The sequence below is a fragment of the Topomyia yanbarensis genome, chromosome 2 (assembly GCF_030247195.1).
Source record: "Topomyia yanbarensis strain Yona2022 chromosome 2, ASM3024719v1, whole genome shotgun sequence".
Classification (NCBI taxonomy): Eukaryota; Metazoa; Arthropoda; class Insecta; order Diptera; family Culicidae; genus Topomyia; species Topomyia yanbarensis.
In genome coordinates this window covers 65,531,244-65,554,499 of record NC_080671.1, presented here as the reverse complement: position 1 = coordinate 65,554,499, position 23,256 = coordinate 65,531,244, and the positions used below count along the sequence as shown (strand labels likewise).

General features: G+C 37.9%; 1 protein-coding gene across 2 annotated transcripts in view; it reads right to left on the bottom strand.

Annotated features, from left to right (window-relative positions):
- Positions 1-20,570: 20,570 nt before the first annotated feature.
- The window catches only part of LOC131678238 (protein bark beetle), a 79,047-nt gene continuing 76,361 nt past the window's right edge, over positions 20,571-23,256 (bottom strand). For both annotated transcript variants that reach the window (XM_058958230.1, XM_058958232.1), the window contains one exon: positions 20,571-23,033. In XM_058958230.1, the coding sequence (XP_058814213.1) occupies positions 21,945-23,033 (1,089 nt within the window). In that variant the 3' untranslated portion in view covers positions 20,571-21,944. The remainder of the gene's footprint in view (positions 23,034-23,256) is intronic.

The following is a 23,256-nucleotide window of genomic DNA, read 5'->3' as shown; positions in this document are numbered from 1 at the left end:
GAGTGATTGCATAACCATTTCATATGAGAAAGGCGAAAATAGGCGGACAATCGACTTATTACTAATGCTTTGTGAATAAAATATTCACGTTCTTCATTCAATGCGTTATTTATGGAAAAACTGTTGTGTTGGGCAAAAAATAAAAAAAAAAATTCTATATTTGAAGAACATACCCTTAATAGCATTTATTCAAATTTTCAAGGCTATCTGAAAACTAGAACAAAAATAACAGCTCTTAATAACACGCTACCGTAACGGAATTATTTCGATATTGACTTTTTCTAACCATCAAAATGAGCAACATATTTCGAATAGCTAGTGATTAAACAAAGGATTTTGATTTGACCAATTATTACTAGTCCTAAGAATACCCGCACCCAGAGATGGTTTGCTCATCAGTGTTCGTTGAGAGAAAAGAGCTATCACACGCTACACACGTATTTTCATTGAGAGTGCGAGTGCGCGCCGGTAGGTCTCTTACACACAATGCCATCGCACGATCTCGGGCATCTCACACAGCTCGCTTCAGAACTGTGCACAGGCAAAATAAAATGATAAAATCAGTTCTCACACAACTGAAATAGACGAAGAAATGTGTACGCAGCTCGCACAGCTCTGCGTAGTTTACAGTTGTATGCACAGAGCTATGCACAGTGTTATGAGTGAGCAGAATTGAAATAAAGCACGTTTAAAGAGGCAACATTATTTGATATATTATATGACACGTAGAGATCTATATTGGTAATTGGCATCCACATCAAAGATTTTCTTCTTTAACAAAATAGTCAACTTCGTATTCATTGTTTGATTATCATGTTCAATGTTGATATTTTTGAAATTCAACTTCTGAGAACAAAAAAGCAACACATTTTTTTTTAATAGCCCGCCTCTTACCCCCACACTAAAAAGCTCACAAACGGAGCCCCCTGGTAGTGGACACATCAGTTCTCAGCGTACAAAAAAAAGGTCAGCACAACAAAACAAAGTTACGAATCGCGGAAACGCTGAGAACAAAAAAAAAAACAATACGAGACCGACAAAACACAAAATTTGACAAGAAGCTACGGCGAGTACCCAGCGGAAAAGGATCCTTTTAAGGGTCCCATCGTAGATTTGCAGGAAGCTCATAATAATTTAAATTTATTTATTACTTATTGCTAGAAAAAATGCATTTATCAATTGTTTTTATTTAAAAAAATGTTAACCAATTATAGCTAAAGGAATAAGCTCGATTGGTGGTGAACGAAGTTTATATTAAAAATTCTCCTATTTTATTTTTTAAAATTAGTTTCAATTTTGCTTGGAAACGAGTGCGACATGTTATTTGCTTTAAATCAGTAGGAAGCTGGTTGAATAACTTAGGTCCGATGAAAGAAATGCGTCTTTGACCAAGGTTCGTGGATACTCTGGAGTATAATAAATGATTGGCTTGTCTGGTGCTGTGAGCTCGAATTCCTGTCGTAAATTCTAGATTATTATGAGCAATAGTATTATGCAAAGCATTGTGGATGTACATTATTGTTTGGTAGTTAGTCAACCCAAGCAAAGGTAAAATGTTATGGGCATTATTATTGTATAACAAAATAGTAGGGTACATAAATGGTTTTTTATAAATAATTTTAAGACATCTGTTTTGAAGCGTTTGTAGCTTTTTCAGATTCGAAATACTGGCACGGCCCCACACAGATACAAGGTAGTTCAGCAATGAGTGGATGTGCGCATAATAAAATTTTAGAAGTACATGCTGGGGAACAAAAGAGCATACTTTACGCATAGCCCCACATAACGATGCAACTTTTCTCTCTATAGATGTTATATGCTCAATCCAGGAGAGTGTGGGGTCTAAGTGAAGTCCTAAATATTTGAAGCAGTTAGTTTCCTGAATTACAGACTGTCCCATTCTTGGGTCTGGATGCACGCCTATAGCTCTTCTAGATGAACGAAACAGCATATATTTAGTTTTTGATAGGTTCAAGGAAAGAAGGTTTTCGTTGAAATAGGTCGTTAGTGTTTTTAAATCCGATTCAATGTAGTGTACAATATCCAGGCAGTTGTTGTTCGGGTAGAACAACGCGGTGTCATCCGCGAAAAGACGAGGAGTCCCATTTAACCCGAGTCTACCTAGGTCATTGATATACAATAAAAATAACAGTGGCCCAATATTACTGCCTTGGGGCACTCCTATTTCTATTGGTCTATGAGAGCTACACGAGTCTCCAATAGATACGAATTGGTTCCTATGCGACAGATAGCTACGAATAATATGATTTGATAATCCTCTGATACTATAGCATTCTAACTTCTTAAGCAGGATTGAGTGATCCAGAGTATCGAATGCTTTTTTTAGGTCCAGAAAAAGGGCACCAACAATTCTTTTGCTATCAATTTGACTAATGATGGAATCAATTAGTTCGGTCATTGCAATTAAAGTGCTGCAGCCCTGTCTGAACCCATACTGGTAGTTGTAAATTATGTTGTGTTTGTTCAAAAACTCGAGTAGTCGAGTGATGAGCAATTTCTCAAGAATTTTATTGAAAACGCACAATGTTGAAATTGGTCTATAGTTGGAAGGTTGGTTTGGATCACCAGCTTTGAAAATTGGAATTACTCGGGCTATTTTTAAACAGTCTGGGTACCTGCCGGTTTGAATTATTAAATTAAAAGCTTTGGTTAGGATATTTGCAAAAGTGGTACAGTTACTCTTAAGAACACTAGCGGGGATCTTATCAGGACCACAACTGTTATTTTTTTCGAGGTCTTTAATCAAAAGGATCACTTCGTTTATGGTTGCAGGACGCAAGAAGATTGTTTCTTGGACGTGTTGTATATTTGTAATAGGATTTGAGTTGGGACTCGTGGGAATATTGTCTGACAAATTTTTGCCAATACTAGAGAAATATTCGTTGAAAACATTACATACTTCTTTAGTCTCAGTGACTCTGATATCATTGGAAATTAGGCTGATGGGAACATCCGACTTTGAACGACCAAAAATGGTATTAATATTTTTCCAAGGTTTTGAATGAGTTGTGTTGGATAGAAGGTTTTCAAAGTAGGCCTTTTTGCACCGCTTTTTCATTACATTAACTTTTTTAGTTATGTGTTGCAGAAGAGCTTTGAGGTTTTCATCATTGGGGTTATTTTTTACTCGTTTCAGATAATTACTTTTGATTTTAATCAGTGTCCACAAATCGAAATTGATCCAGGGGCAAAAAACGCCTTTACATTTAAAAGTTTTGGAGACCGTTCTAGTGTTTTCCGCAAGTAAAGAATTGTAGGTTGTGATGATATTTGTAAGACATACATCTACATCATCAATCAACTCGATGTTTTCTATGAAATTTTGGAAGTCGTTATTGAGTTTTTCATGATTGATTATTGATTTAGTCAAATTAACGGGTTCTCTTTTTACTGCAAGTTTATATGAAGATATAATTTGAACGTGATCACTAACTATGGTGTAAACCGTGTCGTTTCTTAAGCGAGCAGCATCCTCCAGTCTACAAACAACGTGATCAAGAATATTTGAACTAGCTGGGCGAGTCGGAAATGTGTTCGTACATATGAAACCATACGATTCCAGGAGAGTTTTATAACGTGAGACGACATTGTTATTCGATAGGTTAACCGGTATATTGAGATCTCCTACAATGAAACAGAGGCGCGAATTTGAAGCGGAAGCGAGAACACTTTCAAGCTTGGTAAGGAATTGACCAATATCGTAAGATGGAGGGCGATAAAAACAATGCACATCGAAATAATGTTGCATTATGCAGAGTTCGATGTGAGCATGATGAAAGCCGTTAACAACAGTGTTCAGCACTACTCTATGAGAAATATTCTTCCTGACGTAGATAGCTACTCCACCGTTCGATTGTTCTCTACAGGAAAAAAAATCCCATTATAGCCCCTAATTTTAAAGATATCTTCATTGCCCGACTTGATCCACGTTTCCCCGATAACAAGCACATCAATTAATTTATTGCAACGATCCAATGTTTGCAAGATTTGATCAAATTTACAAAGCTCATTCATACCCCTTATATTCCATTGCAAAATATTCAGCGATTTACTATTATTCATTGAAACACTCGCATTATAACTGTCTATATCATCGTGAAAGAAATTTTCTATATAAGCCATTGAAATGAAATGTAAATTATATGTAAAAGAGCAAAATGTTATAAAAGCAAGAAGCACTATTCCCTCGGGATATTGTTTGTTCGTTTTCTTTTGGGTGATGGAGAAATATTCGCAGGTAGCGAGTCTGCAGCGTCAGAAGAACCATTTGAGTATAGGCTAGTTATGCGGTTTAGATCATTCCGGTTATTTTGCTAAATCTTCATGAAAAATTAATCAGCACTTTCCCCTAACAATGATAACTGCTTTGCGTTTACATCACACAAATTACAACATGCAACTTTAACAAGTTTTCCACTTCCGTTATCAATCTGCTTTCTCGAAAAAGAAGTTCTCAACCACACTTTCTGGCAGGAGCAGATCCAGAAAAAAATTTCGAGGGGGGGGGTCCGAAATTTTGATTTTTGAATGAACATTGTACAATACGTTATGTGTAACAACCTCATTTAATGAAAACCAGTTTTGGTGGTCAAATTTGGTTTGCAATGATTTTAAATTTGAAACTAATATAAAATCGAAACTCATATTCAAAATTTCTCACCAAGTTGAAAATTTTCGAAGGGGGTCCCTCGTCCCTCTGGATCCGCCACTGCTTTCTGCTAACATGCTCTTCGCCATTTTCACATCAGACAAAACGCACGCATTTACCTGATTGCTGCTGTTTACTCGATGAGATCAGTTTGCATTGAAAACAGAAGAGTTCAGCTAACTGTGCGCAGAAAACTGTGCACAGAGAAGTTTCCATGAGCACGCAGAGCATGCTGCTGTGCTTTCGCATATTTACGAAAGATAAGCTATAGAGAACATCTCACAGTACAGCAGCACTCATAGAAGATTTTCTACCGCTCACACAATATTGCCCTCGCGCAGTATTATCCGGTTTGTAAATGAGTGGGCTTCGCAGTGGTAGAAGTGAGAAACAGAGCTGCGCGCACAATTTATGGAAGATGTGCGAGAGTGCGCATATATGATGTGCGCCATGCCATCGCACCGATGCGTAAGTAAATGCGTGTCTACTAACGGGTGTTCAATAAAAAATGAGAATTATTTCTGTCATGTAGCTAAAAACCAAATTCAGTATTTTTTATTAAAAACATAATGTTTATTCTTCAATAAAACGTTGATCAATATTGGAGAAGGGGCCCTGCTCAGCCATACGACGCAACTTAGTCGCGATGCTCTCACAAGAGCGCTGGACGGCACTGACGTTCATCTTCCGGATACAATTCCAGATCTTGGTGGTCAACTGCTTCGTATTCTTGGCCCGCCAATTATTTTTGTATACTAGAGCACTGAGGGAGCCGAAAAAAACCTCAATGGGACGACACTGGGGCAAGTTGGTCGGGTTCCTTTCTTTCGGCACGTACAGTATCTTTCTGATCAAGATACTCCAGCGTCTTCTTGGAGTAATGGGAAAACGCCTTGTCCGGCCAGAAGACGTACTTCCCATCCGCATGATGCTCCTTTAAGAACGGTAGAAGAATTTTCTCAAGACACTCCTGCTGGTACACTTGTTGATTGATAGCCGGACAGCTCGGCTTGAACCACGGCTTTGAAATCCCTCTATCCGATATGGTTATGTACACCATAACTTTTTTTTCAAATTTATGCTTAAACTTATATTTTACTTCGGGGAGTGTGACCTGGAATAGTAGCTGTCATTTCCTGAAATGTGGGTCTTCGAGAGTAGAAAGTAACTTTCGTCGTCCAGCACGAACAAGGTCCCGCGGTAGTTTTTCGTCATCCACCGGCACTGCTCGTACTCGGGGGACCGAGTCTTTTTCCGACAGATGATGTCCTCCATTTTGAAGGTTTAGTGAATCAAGGTATGGAACCAGTGAAATTTTCGGCAGGCGTCACGCAAACTCGTTCCGTCCTTGTTGTCGAATAAGTTTTCAACGTATTCTTCTTCTTCGTCATTATTTTCGCCGAACGGTAGCTACCGGCCCTCCGCTCCACGCTCAGGGAAGCCAGGATCCGGTAAACTGTACTCACGGCCACGTTTTCGTCTCGAAAGTGGTCTACCATAATTTTTTTCCACGATAACCATGCGTTTCGTAAAACCATAAAACACGCTCGCGGAGTGCTTGCTATTTCGACGCCATCTTCCATTTAACTGACAGCATCCGAGCGGAAAGAAAAATGCACCCATTTCTAGGGAGTCCAGAGAGCAATTCTTTTGGAGAGAAAAAAATTTACGGTCTTCTCTTTAATTACAGAAAGGTATTCAAATCATTCTCATTTTTATTGAACACCCGTTATGATTACGCTTACCGATAATATTAGATTTGGACACCCGATTTCGCACTGGTCGTTGATAAATAGGTTGTCAAAATAACAATCTGTTTTTACACTGGTAGTTGTCATTATAGTTACCTCGTATTGGTCAAACGATGATAATTAATATTTTCTGGCGGAATCACGCGAAAAACAAGTGTCGTGTTTGTTTTGCAATCATTCAGAACAAAATTGTTTTTTTACTAATATGGATTTAATTCAATTAAAAAAATATTGCTAGGAAGACAGGACATTTATTTATTAAATTCAATAAAATTTATTGCTTCAGTAACAAATATCGTTATCTTTTCTAAAAATTATTTTAATGAAATATTTGCAAAATGATTCAAACTAAAAATATTTATTAAGCTTAAAAGTGAATTATTGTTTAAATGAAAAAATACCATTAATTTTGCCGTTTGAAGCAATATCACATTTTTTGTTCAAACATGCTAAAATTTCCTACGTGATAAAAATTCTGAGAAATTTAAAAAGTGTCCTGACAAGAGCGATTGAGCCAGGAGTGTAATGAAGAGGATTTCATCCTAGATATTACAAACAGACTTGCGGAGGAAAGAGCTTGACAGTTATTTAATGATTGTTTTGCAGAGGAACCAGTTTATACGATCGAGCAGTATCGCTTGCGCGTGCGCAGGTGTTTTTATATATTTCGAAGCCTTTGAACAGGCTATAATATTATATTAAAAAACCAGAGAAAGCTGAGTTTTACAAAAATATATGAAAGCAATCTGACATCTCCTTTGGACGCTACAGTCAAATATGCTCGGATGCGAGAATAAGTGCGCGTAAATGTCTGTGAGAATACTGCCATACCCCAGATAATAGACGTTTACACAGATTTTTATATACATTTTGTAGCCTAATTATCCGTCATCTGTGGTCATATTGTAAATAGCATGTTTAATAAAACATATCTGTATTTTAGGATTGTTTAAAGGTTATTGTGTATCGCAGAATAGTAGAGTTATTCAGGAATACTTGGTTTGCTAGATTGCACCCACTAGAAAAGGAAACATTACTGTACACCTTGGGCAGACTAGTATACAGTAAAAAATGAAATGGTAGCATTTTATGCCTGGCTTCAATAATGATACTAACTTGCTGAAGAGAACTGCTTCATTTTTCGAGGTTGTTAAACGGGGCTAGTTGATATAGTCATCATAACTCGTCTAACGTAGAATTAGAGCTTGAAAGCCAACAGTCAAAATTCAGGGAAAGTTCCAAACCAATATTTACATCCACATTCACATTCACATTCCTTCTTTTAACGTAAGTCTTTTCCCTTTTTTCAAGATTTTTAGGAACATGTTCAATAGAAAATTGACAGAGAAAGAAAAACTGGAACGGTGTCAATTCACCTTTTATTGGACACACTGAGAAAAGATATGTCCTCAAGCAGGAATCGACCCAGCGATCTCCCAGTTTCCAGTTGAATGCGTTAACCACTCCGCCATCGAGGAACAGTGTAGTGGTTAACGCATCCAACTAGAGACTGGGAGATCGCAGGTTCGATTCCTGCTTGAGGACAAATCTTTTCTCAGTGTGTCCATTAAAAGGTTAATTATCATCGTTTCGGTTTTTTTTTCTCAGTCTATTTTCCATTAGACACGTTCCCCAAGTTTATCGGAGATTTGTCCCTTGCCTTGATTTGTTTTTTCATCATTTCCCTGATGGAAAGGATTGCAGAAAGGGTAAAGTTAGAGATAAGGAAAATGATGGCACATAGAACATAAACAATACGGAAGTATTCTTCACACTTCAAACTTCTCGATGATCGGATAAATCAACACTTCCGACGGAGTGTTCAGATAACAGAATGAAAACACCCCGAAAGAGATACTACCATTCAAGTTCGGCTTAAACCGATTTAAGTTTATAAACTTTCGCCGCGACTTTTTTCAAGCCAGAGCTCAGTTTATAACTCTTTTTCGCCAACAATTTAAGAGAACGATCGCCGATACTGCAAAAATACTGCTGTATTTCCTTTGTAATCGACTTGGGTCTCAGAACTTCCCAGCAAACTGCCCGCAACCAGGATTATGGAAATCTAGCCTCATCAAAACATCAGAACTCTTCAAACGTTTCTGGGAATTCTACGAAATGTAAACCAGAACCTTATTCTGATGAAGGCTATATGGTTCGACAATAAAACGGAAGGCCCCTGTTTTCTCATTTATCGCCTCTAATTTCTCTTTCAGCCAGGTACAGCTTTTTTAGTTATCCGGAGAGAACCAAACAATACAATACCTTAAGCCAAATCGACTGAAACTGGAAAAGACTGAGTTAGGCGGGATTGATAAGAGACACCCGTGCAGATCTTTTAAGAGATCATCCTTCAGCGTAATCGAATAGTGAATAGTTCTCTAACTTATAAATAAATAAAAATTGAGACTGAAAGACTCTGTACAATGAGCCGAAGCATTGCTGAAGAGAGCACATCTGCGATTGCGCTTTTTGTTTTATTTTGATCATTTTTTCCTACTTTTCAGGAATTAGAAGGAGCACGCCTCTCTTCTAACTGCCAATATTAACACTTGAATGGGAAGTGACTCAATTTTAGATTCACCTAAAATCCAAAAGAATCTACACGCACCAACGGTCTACTCAAAAAGAATAGGAATTTAAAATCTAGCAAAGTCCACATCATTAAATCAAATTTTTCTACCACTTTGTCAAAAATGAATTATCACGGTTCGAGCTCGTTGGATACGAGCCAGTTTGCCAACTCATACGTAATACCGTTAGAGCAGAGAGTTACATATAACACCTCTTATCTGCCAGATCGTGGAAATACTGGGTGATTTCCTGCATTAAGTATATGCAAATTTGTGCTACTTAACTAGTCCATCAATTCGGTGTTTCTTAATATCTAAGCTGCCCCAAATTATGTTGTGGGTATTTGCACCACTGCCGATTACAAGTGGAAATAGTATACAACCCTTTTAAAATCATCAGAATAATTGATGCGGCAAATGCGCCGAACAATAGACTATTTCCTGGTTATGTTATTAACGGCCATATTGACTGTGGCAGCACAAATATCACGAGTTGTGAGGTCGGAAAGGAGCTATTTGTCGTATTCCATAAAATTATTCAATAATTTAGAGTGAAGCTCTTTTTTTTCGGCAGACCGTTCGACACAAACTTATTTCACAGAATCAATTTATTATACGACACTATTTACATAAAAAGATTTAGTTTTGTGATTCGTTTCTTTTTTAACCAAGGGTATCCAATCCATTGAAACGAACAATCAAAAATTTTGTTGAAACTGATTTTGTTAATTATCGACAACAGGAATTGAATAATACAACATTTTTGTTTTATTTTGCTTTATAACTTATACGGTTGGAGAGGCAGCAATTATATTTTCCTGTAAATAAAAAACCAATCCATTGGCCACACTGGCACTCTTCACTATAATATACTACACCAACACTGCGCCATGGCAGAAAATAAACATAATACAAAACGACTCTGAGCGTACTGCACTCAGTCAGCAGTGAAAAAACTACACCTCTTCATCGGCGCCTGTTTCCCGCAGCTCTGTAAACACACAGTCACACCAAAATCAGGTCTCCTGGTCGTGCGACGATGGGCATCATCGTCTTTGTTGTCATTTTGCACATCGTTAATCGTGATGGCATAATAAAACACACCTCTCTCGCAATGTGCGCGTCTGGTGAAACAAAAAGCTTTCGAAGCAGCCGCGGGAGCAAAACTAATGCCGATATGCTTCATCCGCTCTCTGATACTGGGGATTGCTTCATCGCATAGAACTCGGGCGGTGCGGTGGGTGGTTTGGTTGGGTTGCTATAGTTGCCGGCGAAGGCTGAATGAAAGTCGACAGAGTCGTCGTGAAAACATCAGCATCATCAGTAACAACAGAAGCAACAACATATAGAAGGGTTTGCGTGGAGTGTGTAGTACAACTACTACCGTAACAAAACTTTACAACTCTTCTTTCTCATTCGCGTGTTGCAACTCGCTTCAATTTAGTCTTGTTTCATTTGACCGGATTGTTCTCACGCTTGGGAAAGGGTATTGAATTTGCGGACTACTACAGTCGATTACTATCATGAATGTATTTTCCAAACACCAATATCCAAATAATTGAGTAAGAACATATTACGAAATCTGTTAAAAAGGCACTAAACGGGTCACAAGAACCAACATAGTAAAATATTGCGTGCAAAATTTTAACAGTCTATCACGTGCTGAGTTTCCCGATTTTTATGAAACCAGTAAAAAAACTTTATTCGATATATATAAAGTACAATTTCGGACAAGGATAACCCTAGATAAATCAACTTTCTGAGAAAATACAAATGTGACGAAAAAGCACGTATAAATATTATATAATTTAACATTCTTGTTTTTAATATAAAATATAGAAATATTGTTAGAAAACATAATGGCCAGGTTTAAAATAAATATGTACACACAGAGACACTCTTGTTAAATGAATTACTGGCTCACGCGTGTTGTACTGGTTCAAGTATTTATATTTTCGTTTCGTGCATGTTAGATTATATTATCGTATACTAGTAGAGTAACTATTTCAATACCTAATAAAACACAAAAATGTACATTTTGTTTTAAAGCATGACTTGTGCTTATTTTACATTTTAAGTGTAAATATTAAGAAGCACAAGCTAATCTTATCATAAGTCACTGAACTGAAACACTCTAATGCAACATGTAGACATAGACTCGTTCAAAATATTTACTTAATCAGTTTATAGTTATTTGAGGATGTAATTCCTTGCTCGTTCCATTCGCCTCCACAATGCCGTATCGCTTCCATTAGTTTACCCAACAATACAGTGTCAAAGCGCTGATTTCATATCTCGGTGTCAATAAAATAGTAGCACTAGCCGTGCAGTTGTCGAGTACACTATGAATTTGCTACGAACTGATGAAACCAGAAGGTGACATTCTGCAAAGGATTACAGTGGCTTAGTTCGCATCTCGTATTGCGTTGTAATTGGGAGTAAACGCTCGAATGCTCCGTCAGTGATGCCGCAATAGGCACAATTTGAGGTTTAAAATTTGTCAGAGCAACGTCACCTCGCATTATGTTAGTTTTTTAAGTCACACTGAGAATGGCTTTTATTAATAAATTTGGGAACTGCGAATTGCTTACGATGGCATTGATTGTCTTCGTCAAATCGCAATCCAGTGTGTGTGTGTGTTATTTATGTTCATTGGGCAAGGGTTCCCTAAGGCTTCTCGTGGCAAGTTGCCGTCATACTCGCCTTTCAACATAAGTAGTAAGGTTTTCTTTTTTTATAACGTTTGATGTTATATATTTTACCTTTTTATGCATATTTGGTTGTAACGTTTGGCATAAGTACGTTAGGCGGCCCTTACACGTTCAATATTTTTGTCAATACCAGTATTGACGATATTGTTACAATATTTCAGTCCCGTTTGAAATCCACATCGTCAATACAACTTTTTTCTATTACACGTATAATACTTTTGTCAATACTCTCTAGTATTGACAAAAATGTTGAACGTGTAAGGGCCGCTTTAGACATAAGTACATCAGACATAAGTACGTTAGGCATAATGGACGATTGGCATAATGTACGTTAGGCATAATGGACGATAGGCATAATTCACAAAAATATAAAAATTATCGCAGGCTTTCGTTAGAGATTTCGCTTGTTTTTTTAGGTTAGAAAAAAATGACGCTTTGCTATACCATACCTTCGCATACCTCTAGCGAGAGACTCCAAAATGAAAAATACCATGCGATATATTTAACCCTTACAAGTGTAGAGTTTTTTTATATTTTTCTGTACACAAGATGAAGAAAATATCCTTTCAGTTTTGATACAAGTAAATTTTTAGCCTTTTACATGTATTACCAATACAGTTGCACCCAAATATTTAAAAAAAGCAAAATAATGAACAGACTGTTGTAACGGCATTAAATTAGCATGGGACTGGAGGTGAAGTTTATTTTTTAATAATAAGAGTCATATTACTCAAGGGAGAGCAAGGAGTTGAAGATCGGTTCCGACAGCATGAAAAATAAAGTTACTTTACGCTCATCCGGACATGCCGCAGACTCAGCTGATTCGCATTTCTAATGCCAAAAGATCCTAAGTCCTGCGGTAACAGACAAAGAGTTAAGTCACCGGGAAACTCTAAGCCTGCTCATTGACCCTACTCCACGCTTTTCTAAACTTTATTCCTTCAACTCTTTGCTCTCCCTTGACTACTATGGCTCTTAATATTGAAAAATATACTTCACCTTCAGTCCCTTGTTAAATAAATGCCGTTACAACATTTAACAAATTGACTCAATAGTTTGTTAACAAAAAATGGAAAAAATAATGAACAGACATTATGTTTTTGATGCTATGTTATATACAGGATCAATATTAGGCTACGGATTCTACGTTTGTGATGATAAGTTTTTCGTTTCGGTAACTCATCACAGTATAGGAATAAACTCTCTCTCACATCAAAGAGTTTCCATAGCTCTATTTGTGATGGCCTCGAAAATACACTCATTGTGCTTAAGAATATGGGTGATAATCAATATAGAACCAGCAATATTCGTATATTCGTTGAATGAATAATAAAATGCATCATTCTTTCTTTCATGAGCTGTTCTTCTAGGTTATATATTTTCATCTTGGAAAATTACACCTTGCATGCATGAAGAACTAATCTAGGCTAATCCTTACATGCCCCACTTTTTTCTGGCGTTCATAGGGTTCAAGAAACACGAAAAATTCGCTTTGAAAGATGCTTCTTTCGCAGTACTGGAAGCTGCTCAAAATTTACCTTCCGGTGCTCAACACAATTCTCCTAGAAAATTTTCAATATTCTATATGTTAGGAAAAGATAGTCGAAGACGGGCCAAATCGATACGTTTTCAATAATAATCGAAAATAATGAAGATATATTAAAATTTCATTTATCAACGCCAACTGTAAATATCAGATTAATAGCAATAATATCAGTTATAAGCTCTAATAGTCCCAGTTACTGGTCTTCCTTGTTTTTGTGAGTAAATTCTACCTAAATCAAAAGTTTTAGCAGATTAAACCGTTGTGGTTTAAAAACAACATGGACATGTGCTTTATTCATACCTTAATACAAAATAGACTGATTTTCAACAACCCGAGCAGCACCGTTTGTTGACTAGCAGTTTCTGCAACATAATTAGTTGAAAAGAAATGTACATCAACCATTATTCAACTGATTTAGCAACCAAAAAAGCGCACCAGCAAAAGTTGATGGTTATGCAACAAACCGCGGCCATTACATGTTGCAAGTGTTGCTTGGGAAGAGTATTTAGCCTATTTTGGAGATGTGCTATTTGTTCATTCGTTCATTCAATGTTCATTCGTTCTATATCTTTTATTTGAGTGAAGATTTCTTGTGGTATATACAATAAAATAAAATGTTGATCGAGTTTTATCAGCTTCCAGAATAATTCAAAAAATTTCAAACATCTGAGCTCTTACCACCCGAGGCTGTCACCACCAAATAGTTATTTCCTTAAAGGATTCTTCAATATGATAATTTATGCCTAACGTTCATTATGCCTAACGTATATTATGCCTAACGTCCATTATGCCAAACGTCTTTATGCTTGACGTCCATTATACCTAACGTACGTGTGCCAAACGTCCGTATGCCTAACGTATTTATGCCTAATGGGGTACACCCGGTTGTAATAATCAGCATAATAGACAAATAGCCCGCATAATGATCCTTCTTCTTAGACTATTGCGTTATTAAAAAAAAGTTTTCATAATATAAAATCAACTTAACTTGCTTAAAAATATGAATTGAACTTCTAGTTTTTTTTATTTCGATTATGGAGGTTTTAACCTTAAGGTCATTCGCCTCTTCGGGTTAGAAAAATCTCTCATGAAATTTTTTTAACCCTATGTGCGGGGTCGGGATTCGAACCCAGGTGCACTGCGTACAAGGCAATCGATTTACCAACTACGCTACACCCACCCCCAACTTCTAGTTGTTAGGATTAACCTTTTGGCTTCCTTTCATAAGTATGATATTTTTTCTGGCTGCTCGAACAGCTATGGATCACTAAGCTATATTTCTCCTTAGTGGAGAACAATTTAGGTAAAAACTTATTTTTCTCCATTAAGCAGAAAATTATTTAAAACCATCTTTGCACGTGAAGAGCACAAAACCTATGACTAAATTAATTCTGGAATTTGCATTTCGACTTCGCCTCATCAGAACTTAGTGATAGGACTAAGCTTTTGCCGGATTTAATGTAGCTACAAAACGGAGATGCAACTTGTGTTCCTGAGCAAACTCTTAGCCAAGCGTGATGTCTACGACATTCCCGGTGAAAATCCGCGAGAAATTCAGCGTGAAATTTCGCGCGAAAATCCGCGTGAAATTCCGTTTGAAATTTCACCCAAAATTCCGCTCGAAATTACACGGGAAACTCTGCTTGAAATTCTGTGTGAATTTTCGTGTGAAAATCCACGTGACATTCTGCCCGAAATTCTGTGAGAAATTTCACGCGCGAAGCTCCTTGCCAGATTCCGTGGGAAATTCCATGTAAAATGCCACGTGAAATTTCGCACGAAATTCCATTCGAAATTCTGTGCGAAATTCCGTGTGAAACTTCACATGAAATTCCGCGTGAAATCCCGCTCGAAATTGCTCATGAAATTGCGCGCGAAATACCGAGTGAAATTCGGCATGAAATTCCGCGTGGAATTCTACGTGAAGTTCCGTGCGAAATTTTGCCTGAATGCAGATTGGAAACTTCGCACGATATTCTGGGTGAAATTTCGCGTGGAACACTGCCCGATATTGCGCTCGAAATTCCGCGTGAAAATCTGCGCGAAAATCCGCACGAAATTCCGCGTGAAATTCCGAGCGAAATTCTGCGTGAGATTCCGCACAAAATTCCGTGTGAAATTTCGCGCGAAAATTGCTAAATTTCTCCCGAAATTCCGAGTGCAATTCCACGTGAAATTCCACTGAAATTTCTTATGAAACTCCGTGTGAAATGTCGTTTGAAATTCCGCGTGAAGTTTCTCGTGAAATTTCTCGCGAATTTCTGTACGCAATTTCGCTTGAAATTTCGCCTAAATTTCGGGTGAAATTCTGCGTGAAGTTATACGTGAAATTTCGCCCAAAAATTCGGGTGAAATCCTACGCGAAATTCCATACGAAATCCCGTATGAAGCTTCGCGTGGAATTCCACGCAAAAAACTATGTAAAATTCCGCGCGAAATTCCGTGTGAAATTCCGCATGAAATGCCCTGTGAAATTCCGCGCGAAATTCCGTGTAAAATTTTGCGTGTAATTCCGCGTGAAACTCCGATCAAAATTCCACGTGAAATTTCATGTGAAATTCCGCGTGAAATCCCGCGCGAAATTTCACATGAAATTCCACGTGAAATTTCGCATGGAACTCCGCGTGAAATGTCGTTTGAAATTCCGCGTGAAATTCCGTGTGAAAGTTCTCGCAAAATTTCTCGCGAAGTTCTGTACGCAATTCCGCTTGAAATTTCGCCTGAATTTCGGGTGAAATTCTACGTGAAATTCCACCCGAAATCCGTGCGAAATTCCGCACGAAATTTCGCCTGTATTCCGCTTGCAATTCCGCGTGAAACTCCGAACGAAATTACGGGTGAAATTCCTCATGAAAGTCCGCGTGGAATACCGCATGAAATTTCGCGTTCAGGGGCGAATACAGAAAAAAATTTCGGGAGGGGTTCAAAATTTCGATTTTAAAATGAACATTGAACAATACGTAATGGGTAAAAACCTCACATAATGAAAACCAGTATTGGCGGTCAATTTGGATTTGAAAAGATTTTGATTTTATAAAATTCAAACTAATTTAAAACTTCTCAACAAGTTGAAAATTTTCGGGAGCGGTCCGGACTCCCAGGAGCCTTCCCATGGATCCACCACTGCCCGCGTGAAATTTCGCGCGAGATTCCAAGCTAAATTCCGCCCGAAATTACGTGCGTGAAATTCCGTGCTTGAAATTCCGCGTGAAAATCTGCGCAAAATTCCGCACGAAATTCTGCCCGAAATTTCGAGTGAACTTTCGCGCGAGATTTCGCACAAAATTGCAGGTAAAATTCCGTGAGAAATTTTGCCCGATATTCCACGCGAAATTCTGCTTGAAATTCCACTCGAAATTCCGCTCAAAAATGCGCCCGAAACTCTGCGCGAAACTCCATGGGAAATTCAGCCCGAAATTCCGTAAACTTGTGTAGAAATGCAATATGTGTGAGTCATATACACATGATTATTTGAGAAGTAGGTTTGGATTGAGCTCAATACTACAGGGTACGACGTGTGTGCGGTGCTTGTAAGTTTGCATTGGGACAAATAAATTTATTTTTATGTTTGTGTATGCGTTGGATTGACGAAACGGGAGGAATTCTCATGTCAAACCATTTTCGGTGGTTTGTTTGCAGCGTAATGAGCCACACACGTATTATATTTCGGATATACGTGATGCGTTTTTAATCACTAAGGCATCTGACAACATGCTTTTGTGGGTATTTCGAAAGCGCGAGCGGACTAAACGGGCCCACTGAAATATCAGTTAGTGAGTTGGAGATTTTGGTAGGCGAGCAGATTGAGCTATGTTGGATCAGATTAAATTTTGTTTTTAATATGTTCCGATTCATGGTAGTCAACACAAAGGCAGTAACAGAATTTTAAACGTACTTTATATTAAATAGCAAATAGAGCGGCGGTGTACACGAATTCAAATTTTAAAACACTCTATTCAAAATTATCATACAAAACGCTATACTGCGGATGTAATTGTTTCAGTTAGTTCCACAATGAAACAAATATATAAAATAAAACGTCGCCAATGAAGCTACTCGTTTTCAATCAATTTTTTGGAACAGATCAACTTCTTTTTCGTAGGTGGATTAGCCAAATAGTACCATTTTTACGATTGATCGATTAGTAGGAAATTGATTACATTTCACATAGTTGCTAATTGTATTCGATTTATGCTAAGAAATAATTGATTAATTGAAATAATCGTTGTAAAGTATAGCAGATAGCATGGTGTTGGATTCACTTCTGCATTTCTTAAAATACACCACACTGGCGCCATTATGGCACAAAAGGTTACTAGTACACTGTGAATTTTGCAGTACGTAATGACAATTCTCAGTTCAATACAATACATTATTATAGAGGTGGCGATATTGCTAGATTAGGAAGAATTTTTTTTTTGATTTATTACCTCTCCAGCAGGAGAATGCTACATGATTTCGTTCTAATGATCCTATTTTAATACCGTAGTCTGACCAGTTCATTAAGAGGCACAGTTTACAGAAAAAGGAAACAGAAAAATATTTCACTGATGAAAATACTGTAAATCTCATTCTCTGCTTACATGTATTTGGGATAATTTTTTCTAACGAAACTGGAGAAGATTCTGGTAGTTTAAAGCAGTATCCCTAAAATGCAAATGATGCAAAAACAAATTACACCGATAAACCCACGATATATTTTACACTGAGCTCCAACTATTGATTCTTACGTTGCGCAGGCCTGGCAGCACTTTTTTCCATCTGTTGATTCTTACGTTGCGCTGGCCTGGCAGCATACTCAAGGTTTCAGACACCAAATACCAACACATTAGAAAATGAACAATTTGCCCACCTTTCTCTTCTATACTTCTTGGGCGCGTTTAACATTTCAATCTACGGCACACGCTAATCGCAGAATGATGATTCATTGAGATTAAAATCCTTTTTCGTCCACAGATGGCATTACGTTTATGTCCTTTGTGATACGTATGGGATTTACAGGAGTGGACTATATTGTTAATATACAATATTTGCTGTTACGAAACCATTAATAAATTATGTTTTAACGGGTAGAGCCTATAGCAAATTTTAGCATATGGTAACAGGAAGGTGAGCTAGAACGTGACGTAGCATGTTTTACTGAAGACTCCATAGTCTCCAGGCCTCAGATGAGTCGATAGTTTTCCCAGATTTAATTTCATTCGCAAAATACTTTGCACGGTCTTGAAAAAACTACATTTTTAATATCACTGTGGTCGGTTCCCGGTATTCAACCCTTTAATTTGTTGTCTTTATTTTCCGTCGGCCATTGGTCGCAGTAAATGACTGTCATCGACACCAGAGAAGTGACTCCACCACCCACGATATCCGGCCACTGGACCCAAGATATCCGGCCAAACGGCTTTACTTCCCTTTCGAAAAAGATTTTTCACCTCAGAAAATTTCAACGATATCGGCTGGGATCGAACCCAGATACACTGGCGTTAGAAACGGGTACGCTTACCACTCAACCATCAGCGACGTAAATTAGAACTACTTGTGAGTATAACTTACCTGCTGTTTGTTCATGTGCTGTCATTTTCCTCACCCTTCTATTCCTATTTCCTCCCTCATTCTTCTCCTTTCCGATTTCCGATTAGGGAAATGATGAGAATACACGGCAATGCACAAATCCCCGACTACACGCGGGGAGCCAATATATTTAAGAACAGTTTCTTTTTGCACCATCAAAACTACATTCCCTTAACCCAAACAGTTTGTAAGTTTGATTTTGCAATTCTGCATTAGAGAAATGTAGCCCATAAAGGGTTAATAACGCTTTGTTCAGAAGAAGAGCTCAACGTTTCGTTTAAAGAATGGTTAGTAGAGTGGCTCGAATATGACATTTTTCAGCACAGTACTTTTTGAGGTCCTTTTGTGGTCCCCTGTGCAAAGTTTGGGAGCGGTCGGTTGCTTCCCGGGTTTGCGCATTACGTTCAAAGTTTGTATGGGATTTTATATGGGGAAATCAATTATTTGGCATTTACGTTAATAAAGATCGCTATTTCATTCAATATGAAAAACCAGCTTTATAAAACTATAATTCAAAGCTTGGTTAACAACTTTGTCAAAGACGGAAACTAGATACGAGTTTTCAAAAAAGAGTTATAACGATTTTAAAACTTATGGTTTAATCCAAATGCAGAAATTTATTATTTTTTCCAACACTGCCAGTGCACCACCGACATCGACATTAAAAACTTAAATAAATGAGAATATATTCATCGCAGAAACTTGGTACCTTTGAATGAAATGTTCAGAATGAATTGCTGAATAACATAGACGTAGTCAGAAAATGAAAAGAAGAGAGGGTGTGGCTTGTGTACTCCCCAGTTCCCTGTTTAGATAGTTTAGTATAACATAAGGAGCACATCTTCAACGCAGGTTGACACCGTCGAATTAAAAATTAATCTTGCGTGTTTGAGTGCTACTATTTAACGGCTCTACTGTTATCTCATTTAAAATGGTACAACGGTTGTTACGATTTACATATTTTAAAACCCTATTTCTTAGCCTTCAGAGTCAGAATTTTAAAAAATGCATATCCTTAGATTCTTTGAAGTCACGGAATTGTTTCTATTGACGTTTTCGTTTGAGAATCAAAGAACGGAACCAGGATAGTTACTTCAAACAAATGTTTTTTGATGAAATTGAGTTAGGTTCGCGTAAAACAGTGGTGATGTTGGCGAACCAGAATTATACTTCAGGTTAAAACCCAACGCGATTTCCAGACCTGAGTTAGTTTTTGCCTCAAGCAAAAACAACACATAAAATTGTATGTGTAAATCCTAAATATTGTAAATGTTATTTCCCACAACAAAGATTGTAGTATGATTCATATATGTTGATTCAAAGTTCAGTCGTTCACATTTACAAGGACATAATAATTCTTTGTCTTATACAAAACAATCTAAATAAGGGACTGCGGAGTACACAACCCCCCCCCCCCCTTCTTCTTTTTATTTTCTGACTACGTCTGTGTTATTCAGCAATTCATTCTGAACATTTCATTCAAAGGTACCAAGTTTCTGCGATGAATATATACTCATTTATTTAAGTTTTTAATGTCGATGTCGGTGGTACACTGGCAGTGTTGGAAAAAATAATAAATTTCTGCATTTGGATTAAACCATAACAAAAGGAACTCAAAAAGTGTTGTGCCCGCTAGCTTAAATCATTTTGAAGTTTTCCCATACAACCGCGAGCCACTCTAATGGTTAGTGTACAATTTTGTTTAAAATGTATCCATCTTTTCGGTACAAAATAAAGAAAAGCTTCATATTCAACATGAACAAAAAGATTTTTATTTTTTGTTCATTCTTCGTTTCTACGATTTCGATACAGCCTTATAACAATTCTATTTTATTAATCATTATGCTGACGATCTCTAATTTAATTGTACAATTCGAAATACTATAAATAAAATACGTAATCAATTCACAAATCATTGGACGGTACACAGGCGAAAAAAACAATACTTCTCTCAATTCACTTGACTTAAGTTCAACATCTGGGATTTAGTCCCAATTGTAATGATGATGATTATGAATAAGAAGTATGAAAAGATGTCACGGGAAAATCAAACTGCTATGTGTTCACACTCAATTCTCTCAAAATAGCTCTTTATCAATTTTATTGAAACAACAAACATCCCATCCTGTTTCTATTGAATTAGCACAGCCCTTCCTGTTGATTTGCACCAGTTTCTTTACCCAGATTGATAGCTCCCTTGAGTGGACCAGACCGATCGTGCGTGTTTGTTTCGAACGGCTCCAGCTGATTGTTGTTTTAAAATTCCATTGACCTGTTTAACAACCGTAAACTATATACTGAACGGAGCTTTACAATTATGATTGTTGACTGAAATCGATAATGGTGATGATTTGTTCACTGTAAATAAATCGAGCGATCTTGATTCTGATTCTACATTATTACTACTACATATCACGAGCAGTTTCTTCTTTGCTGCTGTTCATATTGTCTATCTAGCCTATTTACACATTGAACAGATCAGCGTACGATAGCGTAAAAGCTATAATAAGACACTCTAGTTCGACTATAATGCACAAAGTACGGATTGATTCCCGGTTTGTTTGGATTTCCTTCGAATGAGCAAAAGCACTCGAAACCTTACAATTGCTAATTTAAGCTGCCTTATAAAATATATATTGCTATGTATTTAGCTTTAGATGTGGGTCTGAACATACGAAGCTTTCCTTCTTTGTGTAGACTTTCGCTGAACGTGCTTTTGCGATAGTTGGTAAGCTTGCATCCACAGTTGTGGCCGTAAGTTTCCGATAACATTTTTTTTTGTTTTGCGTGAAAGAGATTTAGTTTATTTAATCTTAGTTTTGAACAGCTTCATTATCGATCTGGTTATTTGTGTCACCTAATAAAACAAACAACTGGAACTGACATAAGTTTGCAAGTCATAAATTCGATCGATATTACCGATTAAATCGCTTTTAAACAGATCTAAACTTACTCCCGCAACTGTATAGCTAATCTGATTCGCAAATGACGTCAAGTTCTGGTACTACCTGTGAATACTAGAAAGGGTTTTCGTTCTGTATATGTATATCTGTTCCACTCTCGTAAAAATTGCATTTCTGGCATTACAAAAATATTAAACTCTTCGATTCAGCGCCATACACCTTACATAGCAGTCTCGAGGGGTTGGGAATAGCTACGGCTGTCCGAGCTGAGCATGGTTGGCATCGGTGGCAGCGCTTCGTCAAAATTGGTTTCCAACAACGCTTCCGACCTGGATCTGGCATAGTTCGCCCTTGGTGGTGAAGTCGGTATGGGTGGTGGTTGTGGCCGCTGTTGGTGTTCACTGGATGCTTCGTAGACAGTCCTCGGCCGTCGGGTACCATTGCTGTCAACACGCGGTGGCGGAATGATGGATTCTCGTTCCCTTCCTGGGGTGGCGTACTTTTTGACCGCCTTCATGTACGACTCGGGTCTTCGAACATCCCGAGCATCATTACTGACCGGAGGCGGTAACTGGAACCCGTTAGGCTTTCGCACCTGAATCGTTGGCTGTTGATATTCGTGTGGAGGGTTGAAAGTGCGACCTTCATTCTTTGGGTCGTATGGCAGTGTGTTTACGCTATTCTTTGCAGTATTAGCAGGTGGTTCCGACGGAGCTGGAAGAAAACTGCTGTGACCGTTGCTCGGTGGTAGTGGTGCATATTCTGGTAAGCGGTTTTTTAACTCGCTCAAAAATGATAGGTTATCTCCTCTCACTCTCATTGGCAGTGTACTGGAATTGCCATAAAAATCGGAACCTGTGTCATCATTATCACCGGAATGATGAATTATCGGAGTATCTTCGTTGATCACAGTGCTGATGGAATTATTCCTTGTCACACCGGAGTACGTGGTCGAGGTATCCCGAAAACCTTCATTCCTAAAAGCCAACTCAAACGCAGTGCTTCCACCATGCGAACTGTAGTCCGGCAAACCGTACACCTTGGTTCTGGTTGGACTGTTACTGTTCGAGTGCTGCATGAAATCCGGACCACCATTGGTCGTTCCGTCGCTATATCCCAGCTGACTCTTCAACTGGTCCGCGTATTCGTTATTGTACGACTGGTTCTGCTTGTCGTACATGTCGTAGTTGGTTTCCGAGCTCAATACACTCTTGTCCACCGATTCGATGGAACCATTCGAGGCCATCTTCTTGTAGTCAGTTGTACCAGTGGTGACGGATTTTAACGTATCGGTTGATCGGGATACAACCTGGAAGAAATATAACAAACAGGTAATATAGTACCGATAGTTATAGAAATTATTTGTATAAAGTTGTGGTACAGAAACACGACTAGTAACAAGTGCACTTACTGGTGCAGGTGAAAATAATAAAAGAAGTGCAAGTGAGCAGTGTTGTGAGATTTTAGTAGGTAAGCACAGAGTTTTCAGATGCGTGATTTAAAGAAAAGTTAGTTAAATTAATTCCCAATTT